Consider the following 26,613-nt stretch of genomic DNA (forward strand, 5'->3'; position numbering starts at 1 on the left):
AATGATTGTTTAAGTGTATGAGCCACCATTGGCGACCACATCAGTACCTGGTGTAGCCACCACTCTCAGATACCATCTTCCAGTCTCATCATCATACTGACAATCATGCGTCGAATTCTCAGCATCGAAATCTTTTACCATTCTTCACGGAGTGCCTTCAAAAATCCCTGCAGGGTGTATCTCTAGTTCGTCCTTACAAGAGTTCCTTGTTGAGTGCATTATTGTTTCAAACCTGTTCTGAAAATGGGCCATGACAGTTTGAAACAGTGGGTCAAGCGTTACCATTTATGTTTATGGAACCACTGGTAAGGGGATGGGTACGAACAAATGTATCAGGAGGGTAGTAACCAGTACTTCCTGTTGATAAAGGGGGAGTCTTGAGTCGGACTCGAACCATTCTCCACTGCCGGAGTTCTTCGGCGTGGGTCATGGGATTTCATATCTTGCTGGACGTGTTAGGTGTAGGTCATGGCGGCCATTGACCTTTCCTTGGGTGAGTGAGTGAGTGAGTGAGTTTACCTTTACGCGGCTTTTAACAATATTCTAGCAATATCACGGCGGGGGACACCAGAAAATGGGCTTCGTACATTGTACCCATGTGGGGAATCGAACGCGGGTCTTCGGCGTGACGAGCGAATATCTTTCCTTGGGTTTCCAGCTAATCTTGACCATTGTCTCCTTCACCGGTGGCCCAGTGTTCCTTACAAATCGTCTAGAAACCGCGTGTTGATCGCTGCGTTGTGCATGTCAGAAGGTCATACCATGTCTAGTGAAGTTAAATTTACCTCGTGCATATATAATGGAACAACTTCTTTATTACAGCCAGGAACGATTTTTTGTTATAGGTTCCACCGCTGATGTCAAACAAGTGATGTTCATGATGATGATGGTGATTTGGAGTTTTTGTCCAACACTGATGCAGGGTGTGGTTGATAGGTCCATATACAAGCATATGGAAGTGTGTGTACAGCTGATTAGACTGGGTGTGGTCTACAGTAGAGAGGAGAAGCCTGTGCACGCTGAGTGATCGAGTAAAAAAATCAACGTGTGAGACTTGAACAGACTAAAGTATTCACAGAACAAGGATAGAAAGCTGGAGGTGTGTAAGGGTCTTTATCAGATTTGATTGGTGAAGAGAAAAGAGGATCAAGTACGTAGCCAAATCCGTGTTTCTGCTGATTGCACATCGTGCTGCACCCTTGCTAGATGTTATCATTCCGTGGGCTACCCGGACAGGCATCTGCCGAATCAAGGGAGTCAATTAGGAAATAAAGTTCGCTCTACCCCAATGTGTTTTCTGACAGATTAAATTGTTCTGCCCTGAACTATTACAATTAAAGCACGAGGACGGTGGTGCGAGTGCTTTTATGCTACGATAGTTCAGAGCAAAACATTTCAAAATAAACTGGGGTAGAGCGAAGTTCATTTCTTTTCTAAGATGCCGAATTTAATACTTTCTAATGATAATTACGATTAATCTAATACACAAAACAAACGGTATCGGTGACCTTAATTAAGAATCCTCGCACAGGGCGTTGAATCGCGTTGTTCTACTGACGTGTCTGTCCCCCTACGCCAAGACGAACGTTACCAGGAAAACCAATGATAAATAATTTGCACTCTCGGGCGCAGCGATGACTTAGCATAACATCACTGCCACAGGCTAATTTCCATATTACGTGACCGTACTTTTCTCTTGTTGGTAAACAAACGCGAATATTCATAAATAGGCCTAAACTGACATAGCGCAACAGATTTACGTACACACTTCTATGTAAATATTCTTCTACAACTGCGACAGTTAGGTTTTATGACAATAATATATCTCAAACCCTTTGCTCCCCGTATGACTTCGAGGACAGCACATGGCTCCGCACAACCCACGTAAACAAAGGATCGCTTCGCAAATCGAAATAGTGTTATACGTTTCAGGATATTTTCTCAGTAAAATTTAACCATTTTAACAACGATGTTTACTTAAATGTGTAGACTCATAAAAAATAAAAGAGTTAAGAAATTGTGTACATAATATTGAATGGACTATGTAAGATATGAGTTATCGTCACATCTTTCTGGCTTGTGGCAGAGGTACTATGCTGGCTAGCGACATGGAACTCTGGGTAGGAGAGTGAAATAATTTGATGTCGGTTTACGTTCGGGTTAAACATCTTCTCTAAATGTTATTAATTGCATCTGTGATTAACGTAAATCATGTCGGCCAATATGAACGTCTCATTTCTACTACCAACGTAAGTTTAGATCAGCACATCCTGATGAAGCTGACTAGTCAAGCGACATTCCACGATTACATTGTGAGAATGTAAACATTGCGAGTCGAACGGAGACATTTTATACGTCGGAAAACAGAGACGTAGTGTGATGTTAGCTGAGTGAAGCAACTGCTAACCAAGAAACGGGATGCAACGGGGTGCATCGTGATAACTGACATGCATCGTGACGTCAGTTACATTGTGACGTAATGCAGAGGTGTTCGATTACGAAGGAGCAGACTAGAATGGCGCAATGACGCCAACGTATTGTGACGAAATGATAAAAATGCATTCTGCTATGACTTAAAAATACTGGATTGTGATGTTATAATTACGTTATATACCTCTGATTTTCCAACACATTATGTATTTGTTTAAAATCTGAATAACGCGGTTATGGTAGAATGGTTAACGTAATGTGTTGGAAAATCAGAGGTTATAACGTAATTATAACAGCTCTAAATTTTGTATATAATACCTCACGCTACTACGTTTTAAATCAGATTTAGAGCTATTATGACTTCGTAATATACGTCTGATTTTCAAACACAGTATGTTTATCTCCTAATTATCGTCTGATAAAGTATAGTCGGCGCCTTTGATCTATCTCCGAAGCCTCTTCGAATCGATCATGAGAGTCCAGTTTCAACTTTTGAAGCCAGTTATCTCCCTTGTCGTGGGAAGCTGACGAACATAAAGAAATATTTGTTCCTGGGCTCGCACATGATCGCTTGACATCTTGCACCTTCCTTATTATCTCATTCTCTCCAGTATCGTTCATCACCAGTATATAAATGATCTTATATAATATATACACACTCCCTCCAAAGAGCACGAGTTTACCACATGAACGTTTCCTTTAACTGGCAGTATCCCGTTTTTGTTAAGATTAGTAACATGGATGTTTGAACTGAGTTAGTCCAACAATGTTCAGTCTGATAAATGTTCAATTCTTTGTTTACGGTTTTAAATAAGCCCCCCCCCCCCCCCCCCCCCCCCCGTGGTCTAGTGGTTAAATCATTTGCTCACACCAACACATAGGTACAGTGGGTGAACCCATTTCTGGTGCTCTCAGGCCATGATATTGCTAGTATATTGCTAAAAGAGTCATAATACCTCACTCATTCACTGTGACACATTAGATCATTTACTCATCAATTTCAACCCTCGACTTAATATGAAATATTTCTTTCATTTTGTAGGTTGATATGAAAATTTGTTGCTCCCTATGTCTGACTACCAAATCTAACCACTCTCACAATGATGATAAATAACAAAAGAAGTGGTAAAGGTTAAATAATTTTATTACCCATTAAATGTGTTTGAGACTTAAGAATACTCAAAAATTTCAAGAGAGAATATCATATCAAATTCACTGCACCAGACAGGGAATGAACAAACAATTGGTTTAGCATTACAATGCAGTGTACTGCTACTGCTACATCTTCTGGGGGATAGCACCATTTAGTGTGATATTTTGGTCAGGAAACAAAATCACTTACCTGTTAAAACTGCCTCAGTTACAAACCTTAACATCAGTAGTGACATGCATATTATTTTTTTTCAAAGCATATTTAGGAGTATCTGTAAATATTGAGTTATGCTATAAAAAATATTCCCAATCTAGTACATACTCTGAAACTATTTACAAAATAAGAAACAAGATGGAAGATATTCCCATTTATGCCCTCATACAGATGTTAAGGAAGTTCTACCTGAAATATTCTATGTTTTTCTGTACTACAATATAAAAAGTGATTAAGATAAAATGAACACTGTAATAAACTGTCAATTGGAACAGGAAATAAAGTACAAAATGAGTAACTCAACAGGCACTTAATCAAGAGGTACAAAAGTTGTCTACAAAGAAAATATATGTATATATATATCAACGATCAATGTGTTGTAAAAATGCAAATGCAATTCACTGAAAAAGTTAATTAACAAGAAGACATCAAGAAATCTGGGTTGTCAAAATGGCAGTCTGTCCTCATAATATTCACTTATCTAACAAGCAAAGTTCACAAAACTATTGTAAGTTCATGAAAACCGGTATCAAATTAAATTAATCAAGACTGTTTACAAAATCATATCAACACTGGAAATTTGAACTTTAGAAGCAAAACCACTTATGCTGCTCCAATTTTCAGCTTTAACAAAATATCAAATATCTATAAATAATAATTTTATTGACTATGTGTTAGCATCACAATGCAAGACAACAAACAAAGCAATTAACAATGCAACACACACACACACACACAGAGTGTAAACAACAGCTGAAAGTCACAACACTGCATCCTTCCCATCAATACCTCACCAGAGCTGTAACATTTACTGAGAATCATTATACTAATATGTGGTGGACAAATCACCACAAGTCTTATCACATTAACTATGTCACTCCCAGAGTTGTAGAAATTGATAAACATCATGATATGAATTAGTCTGAGCCAACTGTCCTAAAGATAAGGAACCCTAGTTGTGGTAATTCATTGATGAAAATTATTGTGTTTGTGAATATACTACATGTGGTTTGTGTTTCCTTGAATACAAATCTATTTCCCTGCTGCCAAGAATTATAGTGTAAAAGAAAGGTGTTGATTACAACAAAACACCCTATATACATAAGTACATTTCGCTGTCAGTGTACGTCAAACAAGCACCTGCTGGTATCTTGTACACTTCCTGATTGACAGCCACAGTATACTGACGATGGTAACATTTCGCCTTGATAGACCTTTGTTTCACATTGACAGGATTACTGTCGGTAGAAACATTTGCTATTTTCCCAGTACTCAGGGCAATATACCGATATATGTATCTGTATATCCACATATTCCGGTTATTTTCTTATTTCCTGAAAATAATACCAATATGAAAAATCCAACATGAAATCTCAAATGTGGCTTGGTATCTATGTAGGTTGATATTATGTATTCTTCCCTATATATTTCTCAATTAATATCAGTTTTGTTCATATTTTAATCAATGTGTAACTTATATAACAAGAATGACTGCCACCATTTTTGAGAACAATATAATAATTTTGTTGATACCACACATTCTCTGATATCATTACAGTGATAAGGTGTTATCAACCAGAACTAAGGTGACAACACAAAGATTTCCTGATCATGATAATATTATATACATGCCAATATTTAGCATAGATGAAATTATGATGTTAACCAAAGTGTTTCATACAAAGAATACAAAACACACTGGCATACAATATTTCAGCAATGATTCATCCATTTGATGGCAGTAACAGTTTTTTTAAAAGTCAAGACAAATCTAATTATCAAAATCAAAATAACAATTTTGATAAAATTTCAGAAACACATAAAAAGTTTGCTGCCTATTCACAGGTACATTTCAAGTCCAAAATTTGATTACAGATACTGACTAGACAGGTACACACTGGATTTGGACATGGAAATCATAGCACTATAAACTGCCCTTTTGGCATCATGCATATAGTATCCAACATCGGATAGAATACAGCATATATCCTGAGGACAGGATCATACCGATTCAAGAACTGTCAAGACACCATTTATCAATAAGTGTATATTAACCATGGGGATTTATTGTTATGCTGTTTTAGGCCAACTGTTCATGATAAAGTGAAAACATTTATGAAGAAATGCTTTCATTTCTTCCACTAACATGATTTATATACATATTTTTTCAATGTAAAAATCACTTCTTTAACCATTCTTTTATTCCTACCAAACATACATTATTTTACATATTATCTCATCTATTCAATTATGTGTGGTTTCATACCCAATAATAGGTTGGCACCTATCTTGATAGATATAATTTACTTATTTACAAGTACTTGAAAGTGAAACAATATGTTTGTATAAATACCAAGACTGTATACATATATTAAACTTTTTGTGTATAGAAAACTGCCGTTCAAGCAGCATAATTATTGCAAGTTATATAGGTATCATTTTGATACCCAAGTACCATCAGGTACTGTACCACTGCGAGTGGATTTTGGTTCTGAGCCTAGTTTCATTAGCCACAGGTCGGACACCTGTAGCAAATTACTTCCGACTTGACTGAATGTACATTAGTGTGAACAGAATCCACTGAGGAGAAACTTTGAGAGCAACCAATGTCAGACTGACCAGCCCACTGCATCAGCTCCATATCTACACACCTGAACACTCGTTCAACTGCTGGTCGTGCTGATTGCTGTGATCATGGATAACTGTATGTACAATTCAGTGTTTTCAGCCCCTGGCTGTATGATTTGTATGTACATCTTTGTACGCATCTATCCATCCAGGCCCCAACAATATGCACTCTAAAGATATATCCCTATTAGTCTTAGTAACCAATCTGTCACGAATATTGTGTTTAATAATATGAATTACATTTTGGTTCTGATACGCTTTCTAGGATATTCTGATTTACTTTGGATATATTTAATGGGATCTTGGTGTGCATTTGTGTGGGGCCTGGCCCTGTTTGCTCTACTTATCTGCCTGATATGATCTTATGTACATCCAGGCAGCTGTGTGACACGCCGCAGATTTAGACTGTGTCTTAATCTGCTACTAGAGGGCGTTGTAACTGTACATTGGTCCGACAGGGACCTGAGCTGGAGCTAGATCGGATCTAGCATTCTGATCTCGGACTGGCTCACTGATACACTCAGACTGGGGGAGGACCGTTAACATATTTCAGCTCTGGTGAGATCCTGATAGAGAAGTTAGCCATGTCCTGAAGGATGCTGGGATCAAACAAGTACACGATCCCGGCCAGCAGCATCACTGCGGCAACCTGTACTGGGCACGATGACAGCCAGCTGCTGGTGCTGGTGGCTTTGGCTTCTTCAGTTGCCTCCACTTCATCGCTCTCACTGTAACAAACACAGGGCTCAGCTTAGTCACTCAAACAAGCCACAGCTGACAGTTACACTGATCTGAACTGATTCACAAAACATCTGGATACTATTTACACCTGGCATCCCGAGACCATCTGATTCAAGTTGATTTAGATGACTTTGTGTGACAATCACAACACTGGAGACATTTCCAGCCAAGAATTCTCTAAAATGAACCCAAATCAGGTTCTGGGCAATGACAGTCGTAAGTCTACGTTAAAATATGGGAGTTATGAACATCTTACCACTGAATAAGTAAATAGCATACCCTACATCAGACATAAATATGTGAAGGTGACTTACGATTCCCGTCGACTGCGTGCAATATGCTCATGCAGGGCAGCAGCAGATACTGCAAGCTGTCCAAGCTGAGATGCCTCAATGGCCACCTCCTCATCCTCCTCGTCATGGATGTTGCGCTGAATCTGGCGACAGTTCTGTTCATACACCAGCAGCTGGTTGCGGATGTCGGCCAGGGAGGCCAGGAACTCTGTCTGTGTGTCCTCATCAGATGATCCATGGAGCTCCTTGCGGAGACTCTGCAGGTGGGACAGTTTAGACTCGTACACGGACAAGCTAGACTGGAGTGTCTGAAACATAGACACAGAACAGGTTGGAATAATATGGCATAAACCATGCAACTGAGTGAGAATATTTCAGTAATATCATGCTGGGGAACCCCATAATTGTGCTTGACACGCTAATCATGTGGAAAACTGAAACTTGACTGTTGCCATGACAGGGAAATATTTTAACCACTGGACTACCTCCTTGATCCTTTAGTTTAAGTGACGAAGAAAGATGAAAGCTCTGGCCAATGTGAATACACTTTCAACACCCATTTCAAGTTTGACAGATGATTTCATTGGATCAAAGACTGCTTTAAAATCAGGGTATGTGAAAAATATTATTTTCTATTTTTTTCAATGTTTTATTATAACTCTTAAGTTCGATTATTATGTCAATTTACATCTTAATTTAGTAAAGGAAATTAAGCATGTGTCCGTCAGCAGACCAGTCACTAGCAGCAAACCCCATATCAGGAGCACCAAATGTCTTTGCGACAGTTCCTCAAGACATGACCAGTGTGAGCATGTGCCCTTACCTCCACCTCGTTCACCAGGTCCTTCCTCAACACAACGATCCCATTGTCACGCTGACGCAGCAGCTTCTGCAGACGATCGCGGTCCTGAGACAGCAGCTGGTCCATCTCCCTGCAACTCTCCAGGTACTCGAACCAAATTGCCAGTGTGTGCTCCTGCTTTGATACATGCTGCTGCAGGCTGGAAGCAGACAAAACAGTCAAGGATACTTTATATTTTGCAGGTTAAAGTCAGGGCCAGAAAAACTGTTACGTTATAATGAATACCCACAACTAGTTAGGCAGGACCATTGACACTTATAGTAACTCTTGGAACAAGAAACATGGAATCTGTTCCTACCCATGGTCCTTTGGGGGCTAAAGTATTAACATATTTCTCAAAAATGAAGAATGTTTGCATTTCAAATACTTTCAGATAATAATTTAGAATACTTATGACTATCTATCATCACTGATAATATACACATACTTATAAAAAGTTCTAACATTTTGATTAGTATTAAGAAGTTATGGATGACCTACCTGTGCTGCAGTTCAATGTTTGTCTCTTGGATGTCTGCGATCTCAACATAGAATTTGTTGACAGGGATTGCAGGATACTGCTCAGTAAACATGTCCATTGCCTTCTCCAGGTCGCCCACCTCGGCCCTCTGTGCCTGGAGACTTCGCTGCTGCTCCTACAGGACCAGTGGACCAATCAGAGTTAACAAGAGTAAAACAAAGGATTGAGCATGTCAGCATTCATTTAAATGAGTCTCATACATATTTTCAGTAAGACAGAAAATGGGCAAGAAAGTAATCATAAAGTTGGGAGTTAGATGTCAAAACAACAGAAAATATGTCATTGAGTTGTGAATAAATGTTTGAAAATTGTTGCCATGGAATTTTGAAAAGCATTTGTCCAAAATATTCCAAAATATCAAAAGCACCAAATTAACTACTTGGTCTATCTGTGAGCCAAGTTGGATTAAAAAATAATGTCAAGTTTGAAGGTTTTGGACGCCATGTTCAATTTTAAAAGTCAATGTTACTGTTGGAAACTCATTAAACATGTTTTCTAAATCCTTAATGAACACAAGGTACCATTCAATATATATAGTTTGAAGATGAAGTAAGTTTTAAGAGTTGCTCTAGAAATAACAGTTTGCGCTGACACAGAAGACTCAAGCGTCTCCATTTAAATACCTTACCTTGAGCAAATTGATGGCTGCCTCTAATTCCTGAGCAGAGCTGAACTTGTCAGTATGCATCAGACTCTCTATCTCCTCATGCTTCTTCTTCATCTCATTGATGCTGGAGTAGACGCCAGCCAGCTGCGTTGACTGAGACTGCCGCTCCGACGCCAGTGCTCGAAGCTTCTCCCACTGATAAAGGATGTCTGAAATATGGAGCGAGTGAGTGAAGTGTTTCCACTGAACTGTATTTCAGCAAGTACCTTCTTGACTCACCATAATCATGACTCACCATAATCAATGATGATGGTCAAAAGTGAGAGAAGTTTAATGCAGGACCATGATCACAGAGAACCTAAAAGTGAATGCTAGTTTCCAAGGGAAGCAACTCTGCATACAGTACTACACTATCATGGTTAAGGTTCTGTGTTGCTATTTGGATCTGAACTTTTGTTAATACTTATGAAACTGAAGTTTATTCACTGAATGTTTTCTGTACATGGACTTCCATTAGATCCCTACCTTGCATGCGCTGACAGTCATCCATGGTCACATCTGTGGGATCCAGGTGTTGACTGATGCTCTCTAGACACCGGATGTTGGTCACACAGGTCGCCATGATCTCAGCCTGCAACACAACACAACCCCACATGAATGACAGAAATCAGATGAAGGTTAAACATCTGCTTCATTGTTTGATAACACATATATTTCAGAAATAACAGGTTACGCAAAAGGTAAGTGCACATTCCACTTCACTTCAAATAAATTAACTCTTGTAAAAGAGCATGTTCACATCAAATCAACTAAACCGTTCAAAACACCCTACTGTATAAACCATCATAAGCAAACAGTTCTAACTGACTATTAGTAATTCCATCTAGTGACATGACAGACAGGTTACCCGTTGAAACTTTACCACTGACATACTCCAAATGACTACATCATGGACAACCGACTATATAGGTCCTAATCAAACACTTGAACGGAACAAGCCTGATCTTACATATTTAGCAGGTTTGAGGTAGATGCCAGTTCCCATTGGGTCCTTCCTCTTCTTCTTCAATGATTGGTCGGCAAGTCTCAACTGGTCAGCCGACTGGTCCAACACGTAGTGGAAGTCTTCAATGTCAGAGTCACTATCATCGTACTGGGCAGGGGCAGGGATCTGAACACAACATGCACCATTTTGAATCAAATATTGAATTCATCACAATACATAAGGTGTAAGCACCTAATTATGTACAGTTGTTGTTGCTATCTGCACCAATCTTAGATTTACTCTCTTGTAAATAATCAAGTATTTTCAACACATACCTATTCTAGTGGATTTCCCTGAGGTGAACAATGTGTAAAGTTTATTTAACACACCTTGACATTACTCAAATACTAAAACAGTGTTCAAGTGGCACAAACTCCACTGAAGAAATTCATTTCCCTGGCATAACGAGCTTAGTTAATGAAGCTTAAAATGAATCAACCTGCCTCTACCTACACTTGCACCAGATTTTATTTCTGGAAAAGAAAAAACAATCTGGATTTGAATTAAAAACCTTTGCTAGAATAATCAAATTTTGTGCTGTCAAAAGATTCTCACCATGATTTTATTTTTAGCTTTTTTCTTCTCAGCAGCAGCAGATACGGCAGCAGATCTGTTGTTTGGCAACAGGAAGTCGTCATCAAACTCCATCTCATCGCTGGGTTCCCAGTGCAGCTTCTCCTCCATTGGGTCATCAGACACCGCTGGGTACAGCGGGGACTGGAAAAGTCGGGCAATGACTGAGTGTTTTTCTTGTCAACAACACGTCCAATACTTGCAAGCAGATGACATATCCAATACTTGCAGGCAGACAACAATGTTAACCCTTTCAGCACACAGTAACTTTGCAACATGGAGACTATGTCATGGGATGTTTGTTTCCCCTACACATCCTTGTCCTCACATAAACATTAATGGCAGTGGTGGACAACAAAAGCTTTACTCATTTCAAACATGGCTGACAATTTCTTTCGGTGTAATATAGTTATCTCCCTTTGAACATCTGCATGACCCCAATACCCATGAAGTAAGCTTCTTCTGATACCACTTATTGCATCATCTAAGTAATCATCTTTAATGCTTCTAAATTAAGCATTTCATCTAATTGGTTTATTACATATTTTTGTTGACATATTCTGATAACGTAAGATTTGACCACTCCAAACCTGTATCTACAAATTGACCGAACCGACTGGGCATAGGCAGAAAGTTGCACATGATTTGTACCCGGTGGATCTGTACTCCACCTACCTGATAGTTGTCCCATGCATTTTCTGAGAAGGAGCCAGTGCTGTTCAGGACGTCCTCATTATCAGACGTCAGGGGTTCAACCAAAGGGGTCAGATAGGCATCTGGGATGGCATAAAAGAACATTAGTGTCCAAACATATTGACATACGACACTAATATTCTGGTTATTCTCTGCAAAATTTTTTTGTATCTGATGGACCTTTTTAATTTCAATAATTGTATGTTGGCTAGATTGATACTCATTCTTCTGATCACTGGAATGTCTAGTCCAGACTCAATAATTCAAAGATTGCTGGCATGAAGTTGGAAGATTTGTGAGTGTGGCGTTAAACAACAAACCAGCCACCCGCCTGTCAGTCAACTAATATCATCAACAGGGCCTCATTTCATAATGAGATCAAGCCATTCAGCAACTGCCTATCTATTTTAAAGTATAACAGATGCATCTCCCAAATCACAAAAATCACTTTGCAGAACTGGGACAGTCTAAACATGATAACCTACAAATCAAAATCTCAACCATACAACTCAACAGTTAACATCATGATCACTGCCCCATACCAGAAAGACGTTCTGACACCATCAGCCAAGTCACACACTGTGCAAATCCTAGATTCTCAGTATTCACTAGTGTTACTGGAACCACTAGTAGTGGGTACTTCTGCCTCAAGCAAGTGAGTTTGGCTTTACGTAGCTTCAGCAAAATTCCAGCAAATATCACACAAATGGACTTCACACATTGTGCCCATGTGGAGATTGGCCCCTGAGTCTTCAAAGAACAACCAGGGAAAGTAGTTTGGACTTTGGCATCTGCCTCAAACTTGCACAGGAATTAATTACCAAGTGTAGTGGGTGAGTTTGTTCTACGTCACCTTTACTAATATTCCAGCAATATAACAGACACAGGCACCAGGAATAACCATCTTACCTGATGTGTCTGAATCTGAATCAGCACTGCTGCCACTAGATCGGACACGAGCCAGTTCAAACTGGTCCACCATGTCATCAGTTTCACTAATATGCTTTGTGATATCATCTTCAGAGTCTGTGGAAGGCACCAAGTTGTTCATGTTAGCTGCTCTGGAACATAGGAGGGTGTCATTCTGGGAGGAATAGCGTAGTTTCCGCTTAGCACCTCGAGGGGAACTTTGCTCTGAGGTAGAGAATGATCGCCGCATCTCACGACTGGTTTTCTTCTCACGCGGGAATGTAGCGGCTTGCCTTTGGGAAAGGAAAGAAGGAGGAGGGGAGCTGGGGCTGTCAGTTTTACTGAGTATCATACGATCAATGGCACTCTCAGAAGTGGAAAACGGTTGGGACTCTAAGTTCCGTGAGAACTCCTGCATTTCCACAACACTCCATGGACGGTCTTTGAGTCTGCGTGGACCAGACTGCTGCTTGCGTAGTCTGACATTCTCAAACAATGGGGAGGAATTGATAGGGGATAGAGCCACATTTTCACGGCTGGTGTTTTTAGAGTCTGAAGTATAATCCAGACAGATCACACTATCGAACTGTTTCTCACTAGCTTCATCTGTTGCTGTTGAGAACTCTTCCGTAGAACTTTCATTGTCTGTATCTTCAGCACTTGCATCACACGAGCTGATGATCACTGTATTACAACCAACAGATCTGACCTGTTTCTCTGGTGTTTTCCGCTCATGTACCTTTGGCGTGGAAGTATGAATCACTTTTGGACCAGCACGGACCAAATCCTCTGCCTTGTCAATCAGATACTGAATCTTGTCCTTGGTCTCACTGTTGTTCTCAAACTCAGACTGTTCACTTGTTGACTGACTTGGCTGCAGCAAAGCATTACAATTATGACGATCAATCTCAAATTTTTCTGTCCATCTTGTATACTTCTCTGTAGTTTCAACCAATATCTGCTTGGTCACTTCAACTTTAAACAAGTCATCACTCCCAGCGGCTCTTTCACTCACATCCTGGTTACCTGTGTCAGTTCCATCATCATTATCAGTCTTATCCGTAGTGTCTACATCCACAGACACCATACGATAATACTCCTTCTTGGGGCGCCCTCTGGTGGTCACATCACTCAGGAAGGGTGAATCACTAGCAACCTCACACTTTCCTGGGAACTTATCCTCCATGAGACTCTGCAGTCGCATCAGCTCTATCTCATCATTGGAGTAACTCTCACTACTGTATCCAATATCCTTGTTTTCCTGCTTGTAGATAAAGCGAATACCTGGATCCAGTTCACCATCGCTGCTCTGAGGCAACTCCAAGCTGTCAGGAGAGGCCAGAGAGTCCTCCATCTTGGACTCCGCCTCACTAATGTTGGCACTGTCTCCGCTGCTCTTGTCCAGGAAGGATAGCTTGCAGGACAGACTGCGATCTGTGATGTCCAGCCGGTGTGGGGTTTCTGTCAACTTCTCCGGGCGTCCACCCAGGTAAGGAAGACTGTCGTCCTCACTATCTCCCAGAAAGCTGCTCACATCCTGTCTGCTGCCATTCTCACTGCCTTGGGACTCCTCAAGGGCTGAGAGGTTGAAGTGACCATTGAAGTGGAAACCTGGGCCATTGTTACCCTGAAAACAAACAGAAAATCATGACTACTTTGAGAGGCATTTATAAGCATAACAACACAACACTTGATTGATAACATTATTAGAATTCATTGGAAATTTTAGTGTCAATATGTAGAATATAACAGTTCAGAACATTTTCCATGATGGATCGAATGTGTATTTGTGTATTTGTATTTGTATTTGTATTTGTATTTGTATTTGTATTTGTATTTGTATTTTGAGTTCACACTAGCTGTATATATTTTCTCCAGTGTCATCAACACCAAGACACATGAAGTTCCTGGTTTGAATTTAAAAAAAAAAAAATGCTTGTCGTAAGAACTGACAATCAGGATTGGGTCATCCGGCTCAATGACTTGGTTAACACACGTCATTATCACAGTTGCTTAGATAAGTGCTCATATTGTTGATCACTGGATTGTCTGGATTACTTTGATTATTCACATGTCACTGCTATATAGTTGGAATAGTGCGGAGTGCAGTGTTAAACAAGAAACCAACCAAAATCATCTCTAAGATAAGTCTTTATGATCTAGATGAAATGGATGTTTTTATCTGTAAACAAAACTGCACTCAAATTGTTCCCAGTAATCAAAGTGGAATTCTGCTTTCTCCAATTCTTGAACACATTCAAGTGAAAACACAAAGGACAGTGGAGTAAACATCAAAGCTCCAGCTAACGCTTTCTCTGTGATCAGAAACTCTTATCAGTAATGCTTAACTTAGGCTGCTAAAGTAGTCAGGCTCACGCTCACCCATTGCTGCCCGCTGGATCATGTGTATCATTTGATCTGTCATGCTGCGTCATAAGAAACAATTGATTGCTTCTTAATTATCTGCTCTCAGTGCAAACATTGTCTGGACTCAGCAAAACCGAAACACAAACTTCTGTTCATGGTATGTATTGAATAACACACCTTTGCAAACATTTTCACATGCATGCTTCATATGTTTGGCGTGGTGCTGTAGTCTTATGGTTAAAACATCCCCTCCTCACACTGAAAATACGGTTTTGATTCCTCTCATAGGTACAGTATGTGAAACCATTTCTGGTGTTCCTTGCTGGAATCTTGCTAAAAGTGGCATGAAACCATACTCGCTCACTTCATTCGTTTATGCTTCTGAAGGTTCAAGATAGATTGAGACAGTAGTTGACTATTGATTTTAAGTTTGAGATGCCTTTGAAATTGAATGCCTCTGTGAATTGACGTAGGTCCTTGTAAGGTTGTGCATGACTGGTTTTTATTGTCATGTGACCAATTGTTGACATTCCGTGATAACTGGAGCAACCTGAAACTCGCCAGAACCACTCGACTGTTTTATGGCATTTTCACATCAATATTTCATATGTACATAATAACAGGTGTTGGAGTGATAGCTGTCTAGTCAAAGCTAACATGGGTGTCTTTGAGATAGCAGTGTATACTCTAAGTGATCAGTTAACTTCTGCCCCTGTAGGAATTGCCAAAACATAAGCTGCTGATATATGTTTGGATGACAGTTGTTGATTGAGATGGTAAAATATACTGTACTATATCTGTTCTGCATCATTCTGAAATTCAAGAACATAGGCTGAATTTGCATTGAAAATTGAGATGACTGTTTGAAGCAATGATATAACAGAGAATCATTTTCAACTCTTATATTGCCTGCCTATAGACATTTTACGAAAATGGTGTATTATTGCTACAAATTGAGGATCTAGAAATGTACAATATGTACTGATCAGTGACTCGTGAATAGTTTTTCTTATCTCCATACAAAGAAAGAAGAAGTCAAGGTTCTGAATTTCATTGTGGCAGTTAACGTCAAATCCTGATGGTCGAATGCTAGCATCTCAAATATTACCACAGGTCGGTCCCATCCTTTTTTTCTACTATCATAGACATACCTATGTCTAGAATAAGTCGAATTCATTACTTGGTCCCCAGCAATTCGACTGTATATGTTTCATTTTAACAAGAGAATTTCTTATCTACATTGTGAAATGTGTTTAATACAGTAGGGCATTAAGTGTGTGGGAGACGTTATTTGTTGGTTAATGTTCAGTGCCAGATTGTCAATCAGTTGCGTGAAGCGGATGTTGAACATTGATCAGGAGGATTATGAAATTACAGTTGTTGTGATGATTGTTTACTTGTACTAGGTTGATGAGGTGTTCTACACCCAGTACACATATTTGTCAATTACTCACATTGTGTGAGTGAATTCTCGTCAGAGAGACTGATGGTATCACAACTGATGGAAAAACAAATAGAGAAGAAATACCCTTTTTTCTTATCTTCTTTCCACATCATTACTTACATTGTCCTCAAAGAAAGCTGTGTCATACTGCCCCAAGAACCTTTTAGTGCTTGGGCTTCAGTTATACAAGCTGGTGGCAATGTCTTGCTTGTAACAATTAGTTCTAGTCTGAATATCATAGAGTTCAGTAGGTGTATGAACTCTATGTGTTTTTCATGTGAGCAGTAGTTTTAATATTTTATCAAGTTGTACAGATTTTTTAACCAAACAATTACGGACATTGAAGTTGTGATGTTCTAAGGAAGGATAACAATGTATGGAAAACCGGTTCTTTATTGAGAGTGAGAATGATGTTTCAGTATAGGTCAATCATACCTCAAGCCTATTCATACTATATACCTGTAATGCTATCTAAATGATGAATTCATTGCTAGAAATTCAATTAACACCTGAGTGATAAGAACTAATTGAACTGTCAAATGTTTTGTGCTTTTTATATTGAGAAAATGTCTAAAACATGATGTTTAGTAGAAAAGATTCCATGCAGCTAATCGATAAGCTTCTCACAAAGTATGCTAGCTGTTTGATGAGTGTCAGTTATGTTTGTCCCCTGCCACGCTGTAACAACCTTCTGGAGGACGTTGTACACACGATGCAGAGGGCACTGAAATACTCAGCAATCCTCAATACACAGACAGGGCAGAGAAACATGGATCACCATTGATTATTCGTGTAGAGTACAGTCACTGCATGAAAGTTTCCCATCTGACACAGCATAAATACAACTACATGCTTCCAGAAATAAAACTATACGTAGAACATCATGCAGAAAAAATTGTCTTTATAATGTTTTACCATAGATGGCATATTTATTTTTAAGGAGGAATTTACTCATTGGGCATACTCAAAACAATATCTTGTTTTTTATGTGTCAACTAAACATATTGAGAATTTGTACCATCACTATGTCGATGACTTCAATATGACCCTGTGCCAAGAAAACATGACTGGAATATTGTCCAGGGCCTCCTTTCACAAAGCACGAAAGTGACTGTAAGTCACTAACGTAACCTTACTGCACTGTTAAGAATGGGAGTTGAGGTTAACCTTAGGAAAGACTGCTTCATGAAAGAAGCCCTGAATTCTTATTCACAAAGCACAGGTTTAGATAAAGCTTCATTTTTTCATGAAGCACAGAACAATGGAAATAATCTTTTTTGAAGTTTTAATTATCCATGAAACTGGATCAAAATGGACCCCAATTAATAATGCTAGAATGTCAGTCATTATATCTGATTCAGAGATTAATGATACAGGATGAAGGATATTGTGTATCCTATCACTGAGTTGAGACAGTGGATGATCTATGCCTTACTAGACACATTATATACTGGCTCAAAAAAGTTAAGGATACTGGTATTTTTATGAATGATATTTTATCAGTGTGTCAGTGAGTACATCATAATTCATGGTTTCAAAAGTTACATATATCCCAAACTATTTTTATCCAGTATATCATCAACACCTCGGGACATTGGTCTGCAAGACAGACACATCAGTACGTTCTTTGTATGTCATATGTTTTTTGAATAGATTCATTCCAACCTCCAGTGCTCAGGAGGAAACGCACATTTATCAATAAAGACCATGCTGTCACCCAGGACTTTCATCTGTAGCGGTCAAACATACACTCAGCAGACATCTAGTTTCATCATTACTTTCAGTGAAGGTGTGAAGCTGATAACTTCTGTACCTGATAGTTGGATAGTCGACAGGCTTGCTACATGGGCATGTTTCTAGGGAATTATAAAGGACAGACTGGTGTCATACAGGCATGTTCCCAAGGATATATAGGGTACATTGGGACATGAACCCTTAGGCCAGCTGTCACAAGAGCCTGGCTGGCTGCTAGACTTAACAGGGACAGTGTTGGCTGGGCTGGTGACATATTGGGCCATGGAACTAGATTAGACAGCAGTTGATCTTGTTTCAGGTGTCCTCTGGGAAGTTGGGTAATCTAATCCTCCTTGATGAGAGTGTTTCTCTGGGATGTTGAGTAATACACCACTGCTTGATGAGTTCTATCATCCAAAACAGCAGGTGTGAGAATGATAAGTGTGGTTGTGTGGCATGTCGTCTAGCCAATCAGAACACCTTTAGCAAATCTCACTTGGCTTGAATTTCATTTATGAGAAGCAAATGTAAAACAATCATATTATATAAAAGAAATTTAATTCATATGAAAACTCAGATCAGTTTGACAAGAACTAAAGACTAGGGAACATTTGTCAAAGATATTTATGACGATTCTTCTGTCAGCTAAGACGGGCACATGAAAGGATGTTGGGATTTGAACAGTTATATTTCATTATGAGCAAACACCAGCTAAATATGGAACTTCATGTCTTTGTATATGAATAAACAAAAATTATTCTCCAGTGAGTGGGAAGGAGAAAATATATACCACAAATTTATATATAATATATCATAGTAAACATTTACAATTAGGAGATAATCATACTGTGTTGGAAAATGAAAGGTATATAACAAAATTATATTACAGTAGCTCAAAATTTGAACGCGTAGCGTGAGGTTTTAAATGCAAAATTTAGAGCTATTATAATTTTGCTGTATACCTCTGATTTTCCAAAACCGTACGTTCATTTCCATTCTGCCATAACCACATTATTCAGATTTTATACAAATGCATAATGTATTGGAAAATCAGAGGTATATAACGTGATTATATAACTCTGAAGACTTTGATTAACCAATCACAATCCAGTGTTTACTGAAGTCATGGTAGAATATGTAACAGTGTACAAATCTGCCAGAACATCATGGAGTACTGATACACACTTGTAAATATTCTTTACCCTACTATTTAACATTGTTGTGGTCTCTATTCACCATCCTGATTTCAACACAATGCATCAACTGTCCCACAAATATTGCTCATTCCTTGCTCGCATCAGCTTTTATGATCCTGGGGGGGAAATTAGCACCTGATCATTAAGTATTTATACCTCATCTGAACCAATCCCTGAAGAGCCGGGAGTACAACTAACTAAAAAATAACATAATTTAATTACCCGTATAACAGCTTTAGCTAAATTTAGCAGGAAATTGGATACAGAATTTCACAGTGTTGGTCTGTGTTTATGGAAGCTTTGTCACTGACCTATTAACTTAAACATTGGCCTGTGTATGGCTCGGTCATGAAAGCTTGAATGGTATCCTGATTCGTTAAAAACAATCATCCTTTTTCTCTGAATAATTAAAACTGAGAGTTTTGACGATATTTGGCCAAGTTTGTGTAAATTGTCCTTTTTCAAACTCAATTTAACAAGCAATAGGTTTCTGTAGATTTTCTCATCTATTTTTCATAGATCAAGCATTATACTTAATGATAATGATGGAGTTAAAAAATCTTTTCACATACTATGATCTAAACTTCTGTTAATGGTACAACCTGCAGTAAACAAACTTCAACCACATCTTTTCCTTTAGCATTATCCTTACAATCAGAAAATTAACCCTGCCCATCATAATTCCATTCTTTAACACCAGGTGGCTCTGGCATCACCATAGTCCGAGTCTTTGCAGCTCTGCATTCCAAGTACCAACAAGTAGGTCAAGTCTCTGACTAAATATTCCATTCAATAAATTGGAAAATTAGCGTCAGCTTCCCGAGAGCACAATGTTTGTATAATTTCTATAATTCATACCATAGCCAAGGCATATAGAGCTAAATGATGCCCAAATTATATGTGGTGGCCATTTTGATCAACTTCGGTCAATGACGGAAGGATCGACTGGATCAATACCAATCTTGAAACAGCAGTGTGCACTGGATTGAATTAGTGTCAAACCCAATTGGTCCAGCTCAGCTGACCATATGCTGGACCAAAGGAGTCAACCTACGTATTAGACTGGACGTAAGTCAGCGTTAACAAGTGATCAGTGAGCAGGAAGCCAATCATGGCTGGCAATGATGACACTGACAAAGATCAGTTTCATGCTCTGTTCATCAATACAGAAGGTAATGGACCATCTAGCAGGATAATGATTTCTTGACAAGCAAAAGCAATATTCAACTTATTGAATACAATTCCCCAGTCTTCAATGGTATTGCTAAAGTGGAACATACAATGCAAACCCTTTCTCAAACTGCTATGGGTTGACAATGATTGGGATTTATCTTGATGTTATTCTCAGTAAAATGGGAAGGGAACTAAAGACATGAAAGCCAGATGTTTTTAGAAGTTTTGTTCAGTGACATACTGTGCACAGAAGGTGAAACCTGACACCACTGAACCTGATCAGGATAATTCCCCTCAAACACACCAAACTCACCATAGTAGTAACCAATACTGACATACAGTTGTTCCACAACACCATCTCAGCAATGATCAAAATTCCCATACTTTGCCACTGACTTAACACAGTAGTAGTGCTAACATCAAGGGGCTCCTTTCACAAATCAACCTTAACTAAGGTTAACCTTAACTCGCATTCTTTAACACTGGACTAAGGTTATCTAAGAGACTTACAATCACTTTACTGATTCGTAAAAGGGGGCTTGGACACAATACCATCTCAGCCACAATCAAAACTCCCATGCTTATCACTGACTTAAAACAGTGCATAGTGCTAACATCAAGGGGCTCCTTTCACAAAGGAGGGAACAGATCCCACATAAGATGCCTATGACTGTGATCACAAAAAACATGGTGCTAACAGCTTCACAAATATAAACCTGATTACATAAAAGAAGGTTCCATATACTTTCAGGCTGCTTACCTGATGGCCTAGCATATTCCCAGAAAGGGAGTGATTGGTAGCAATCTCACTTTCATGCACTGTTGGATCAACTTATTCCATCACTGAAGAATTGGGAATCCAGAAAAATCTGTGCTATTCCTGAGGTACAATCCCAGCTGTCCGACAGAGTACTTCCATGTCTTTCATACAACAGTAACAAGGAAGGCACATAACATGCTTATCACTACAGAAGCTCACAACAAGTTGAACAAATCCATAAGCTGGTCAACTTAGCAATTTCCTTGCCATAAATCTTACAAATGGTATCTATCTACACAACTGGATCTATTTCCCATTCAGTTAATTACCTCCTGCATTGTCTGTCACTAATTACAGTGTTTACCCTACCTGGCCTCAACACCTCAGGAACATACACTGCCATGATTACTCCACTACCATTGATTAACCCGCTTCACCTGCGACAGGGGGTGCTTTCAAGTCAGTAATGACCGTTTGACCACTGGATGAACCAATCTCCCTCCATTGCCTGAGATGAAGCTTTGGTGGTCATGATTGGTCAACACATGTCACAGCAGCCAGAGATATAGACAAGTGGAATGTATTTCATGTGTATGTTATAAGGGATTCACTGGCAGTGTGGTCTGGGATATATATCTAATATTGGCATGTCATGTAGTTGATGGGTGTGATATGAGGCGTATCATCTTACAATACAAAATCAAGTTTCTCCTGGGAAGGCAGACAGAAGGTCATTATTCCAGCATGCTGAAAAGGAACCAATGGGGATGGCATGGGAGGGTCATATGCTTCTATCAACCATGGTGGATGAACAAATGATCAAATAAGCATGGAAGGCAATCTTGATAGCACTGTTCATCAATCATCATAAAATACACTTTTTACACATAAATGGCTACATGATGTCTACTTCATCATTATCCATCATTACATGTCATGACATGCAGGATAGATGACAGACAAAATGAACAAATATGGATAAAAATCAACACAACTTGAACCACATTTGTTGAATTCAGGCCAGGATTCAAAGATTAATTAACCGTAAACATAAACAAAAGAGAAAATAAATCAAATGGCCAGCAGTTGCTGAACATCAAACACCATCACAATTATTCTAACGTAACAAGTGATCCAGACTGCTTCGTACAGAAAGCAGTTTGGGCTATAAATCACTTTTTCGTACAGAAAGCAGTTTGGGCTATAAATCACTTTTATTCTATCTAAACAATATTATATTTGGCACTCTAAAGATGTCAAAGAACACATATATTTCATATTCAACAGTAAATCTGTTATCATATAACAGATTTACTATAGCAATGTGAAATAGTTGAGGAGCATGCTGTAACTTCCCCTGAGTAGTAACCTATGAATATCCAGAGTACCCAGAATGGAACGAAACACGGATTTGAAATGTTCCATTAGAACACAAAAACACTGCTACCCTACTATAACCTGTAGCAGTTGAACTTCCCTGCCGTCTGCTTACATAAACCTCATATCTGGCAACAGCAGTCTCCACACCTTGTTGACATACAGTGGCCATTTCCTTTTCAGTCAGCCATTACCTATTTACTTATCTACTTAAAGCTACCCTCTCCTTGAAGCTGTTGGTTTTACACTGACAAAGTGCTTGGTTAGACATATACTCATACAATGATTGCGGACTCACAGCAAGTATCCTCAAACACTAAGTCTATTGAACCTAAACATCTCCATGCTCACCTTCCATAGGAAATGAGTCAGAAAGAACAAAATCTTAATTCACTTCAAGTCTTTTTTTTTTAAATCATACTTTTATTTTGTACAACCTCCCCACCCAAAAAAACCAAACCCCACCGGTAACTTTAAATATCTATCTTTTCATAAATCATTATGATTAGTTCTCCAATGCTAATTTTGCACTCAGATTCCAAAAGAAAAACAAATATTGACCTTTTTATAAATCATTTTCATAAGTCCTCCAAAGGTAATGTTGCTCTAAGACACAAAAGAAAAATACATACTTCCTTTTTTGTGTTACATGAAACCCATGAACAAAGATCATTCCTATCATAAAGCTGTGCAAGCGTCTCTGAATACTTCTGTTCCATGCAATAGCAAAGTTTCTGGAAATAAAATACTGTATCAAAATCAATAGTGAGTCACTTGCACAGACAGCCTTTTAGAAAAAGAGTACTGTTCATTCGTCCATGACCTTCAACAGCATAACAATATACAATAATCAATGCTGTAAGCAATCACTGATGAAACTGACAAACAGATCGGCTGGAATCCCCACTTCCAATCTACCTGTAATTAACACAAGCACCGAGGCATGAACCAGGGTCCAGGTGATAGTCATTATATCAGTACTATATGCTTGTATTGACCTTATTATTGACAACATCAATTTGTACAGCAATATATAACAAATTCAAATTGTCTGGTGACGTTGACCACAAATGTATCAAACACATATTGCAAACAGCAGTCTACAAGTTTAGTCGCCAACATTCAGTTGTTCAAGTCTTATCACACCATGATGTAACGGCTCATGTCACCGACTGAAAGTCATCTCCCAATCAAACTTTGATCTGCACACTATATTTTATCTATGCATACTTATGATAATATATCTAACATAGCATGATCAATATGGATAGCAATACTGTTGATAAATTACTGTTTCTATTTCTAAATCAAGACACTAGATGAAGTATATATAGTAAAGATATGCAACTTAATATACAATAACAAATAAAAGGAAGAAATAAGAATTTGTTTAATCTACAAAATATAACTATACATTTTTAAAAGTAAACTGAGACCTAAAATTCACTTTTAGTGGTATCAAAGAAATTATACAGAATGTACAAACCTACATAGTTTTGTCCTGATTTGCTATCGGGCAACAGATGTGCATATATTGTAAGCCATCTTCTCTCCTCCAAGTCCTCTGCTGACTAGGATCACACCCAAAGTGTTATCTCCCAATCAAATACTTGGATGACGTAACTATTTGATGTAAGAATCTGACCTCTGAGAAGCTGACCATAAACATAAAAACTTGAAGTTTACATGTCATCATATTTCAGCTGGGGGCCATGGATATCCTGATGACCAGATGTCAGAGTCAAGTAAGGTCAAGCATGCCTGCTGATCAAAACAACCAACCACCTTCATCTTAACTGACTTTCCACCAAACCTATCAGAGACATAAGAAGAAATATTCTTTGACTTAAAGCTATTCAAGATCAATGAGAGAGTGTGATTAGAACTTTTAAAATGCACACCACACTTGGGCTACTGAACTCAAATTTTATGAAAGAAGAAAACTTACATTCAGAATAGAAAGTGATAAATAATATCCACAATGCTCCCACACAAATGTCAACCCTCTACATTTCATGAAACAAACTTTGTAAAGTGAACAATGGAGTAAAAGGTTTACAGCACTGAACGCTGAAAGCTGTTCCAACTTGCCTGTGTGACATACTGGAGTGATGAGTGATGGACAATGGAGTGACGTTTCCTGATCAGTGTTGAGTGAGGTATGAGCCTATCCACCTGCAACACCTGAACTCTACCTCGCCAGTCACGACGACTTAGCTTCTATGTTTAACCATATTGATCTCATCATATCCACACTGAGTTTAACAGACCGGTCCAGAACACCCAAACACACACTGGCCAGTGGCTATCGCGTCCCTGTGTTTATCCTAACTTCCTGCATCTCTCTATTACATCCCGTAAAGATGCCGTCAGCACACATGACCAATGACAGAGGACACAGCCGGATCACTGGACACTAGGTGGCAAATAGGTCGTGACATACTCACAAATTTCAACATTAGCATCTCAGTGTTAAGTTACCCTACATAGACGGACTATCTACTTACAGACCCTAATGTGTAGTGGTAAGGAAATTAGCACTGACTTGGAAGAGTCGAAGGTATGGTTAACTGATGGTCATTAGGGAAATGGTTCAATAACGAGAGAATGTTGTGGTCAGTACTCCTTCAAACAGTCATACAAGTCCCTGCCTAGTTAAATGATACACCTGCTGTTGACCAAAATCTATCTACCTGGGTGTGTGCTACAGCACATGAAAGACAAATCAACAGAGACGTATCCTCAGAAAAAAACAACACCAATCCAGGTGTTGAAATCATCAAAACTATTACAACAGATACCTATCCTCAGGAAAAATAACAGTAAACCAGGTGTTTGAATCTTTAAAACAACTATCACCACCAAACTGCTTATATTTTCTAAAAATCCACAGAATGAAATTTAAGAATTTAATTAAAGTTTAAAGCTACATACCTTAAACTTCCCACCTTAAAGATTCCCTGTATTCTGCAGTTATATCAATAAGAAAACTGAGCACTGAGTATTTCATGTCTTTAGAGACAACATGTGTGAACAGACTCAAAGGAATATTCCTACATAAATGCATGTAAATTTGTATACGTGAAGGAGACATAATAATGATATTGATATTTCTCAAAGTGAATAGCTTCTTTTGTATTAGTCATGAACAGCAGCTGAAACTTGCCTTTGCCAAAATAGGTATTTGTTTGGTTGCTATCGACTTGCACATGTTGCCATACTGTGACACGTTTTCAGCCATCGGGCCAAGTGATCAGCCAATAAAAACAGTTGACCATACATAAAGTTCACCAGGGTGCAATACATTACAAAATTAGAAGTTTGGATATAAGTTGAGATTCTTATCTACATCAGTTTATCAGCAGATTATATAAGGTATATATTTTTAATCAAGTGGCAAATCATTGTAGTCATGTGACCAATGACAAATAAGCTTCATACAATCTTTCTGTAAACGTAACTCTGTGCTAACACTGTGAAATGTTTAACAATATTTGTAAGCCTACTAATGTGGACATAAAATTCTAAACAATTTAAACAATTACATTTAGTCATAAAAGAAAGGTAAGTTATGTATGCAGCAGTTACCTGTATATAAGTACACCAACATGGACCATGTAGAACACCTGAATCAAGCACAGTGATTCATCATGGCCTCTGACACCAATGTCAATGTCAGCTCATGCTATTATCCTGGAATGCACTATGACATAGAGTTGGCTCCATGATGAGTGATTATGTCATCTAATGCATAACCAGGAATTTTGTTTTCAAATTTTGCAAACAATTAGTAATAATAAACATACAGTTGCTGGTATTGCATGTATATAAAACGGATCATTTATTAACATTACATCATGCTTCGTGAAATAACGTTATTTGTGTCTTTTTTTGT

General features: G+C 38.6%; 1 protein-coding gene across 3 annotated transcripts in view; it reads right to left on the reverse strand.

Moving 5' to 3' along the window:
• Positions 1-3,556: 3,556 nt before the first annotated feature.
• Positions 3,557-26,613, reverse strand: part of LOC137295367 (nuclear migration protein unc-83-like) — a 134,407-nt gene continuing 111,350 nt past the window's right edge. For all 3 annotated transcript variants that reach the window (XM_067826688.1, XM_067826690.1, XM_067826689.1), the window contains 10 exons: positions 12,668-14,294; positions 11,741-11,841; positions 11,048-11,209; positions 10,457-10,618; positions 9,973-10,078; positions 9,469-9,656; positions 8,801-8,955; positions 8,282-8,459; positions 7,480-7,766; positions 3,557-7,152 (listed from right to left, as the gene is read on the reverse strand). In XM_067826688.1, coding sequence (XP_067682789.1) covers positions 6,945-7,152; positions 7,480-7,766; positions 8,282-8,459; positions 8,801-8,955; positions 9,469-9,656; positions 9,973-10,078; positions 10,457-10,618; positions 11,048-11,209; positions 11,741-11,841; positions 12,668-14,294 — 3,174 coding nt within the window. In that variant the 3' untranslated portion in view covers positions 3,557-6,944. The remainder of the gene's footprint in view (positions 7,153-7,479; positions 7,767-8,281; positions 8,460-8,800; positions 8,956-9,468; positions 9,657-9,972; positions 10,079-10,456; positions 10,619-11,047; positions 11,210-11,740; positions 11,842-12,667; positions 14,295-26,613) is intronic.

This window comes from Haliotis asinina, chromosome 8 (assembly GCF_037392515.1).
Source record: "Haliotis asinina isolate JCU_RB_2024 chromosome 8, JCU_Hal_asi_v2, whole genome shotgun sequence".
In the NCBI taxonomy this organism is placed as follows: domain Eukaryota; kingdom Metazoa; phylum Mollusca; class Gastropoda; order Lepetellida; family Haliotidae; genus Haliotis; species Haliotis asinina.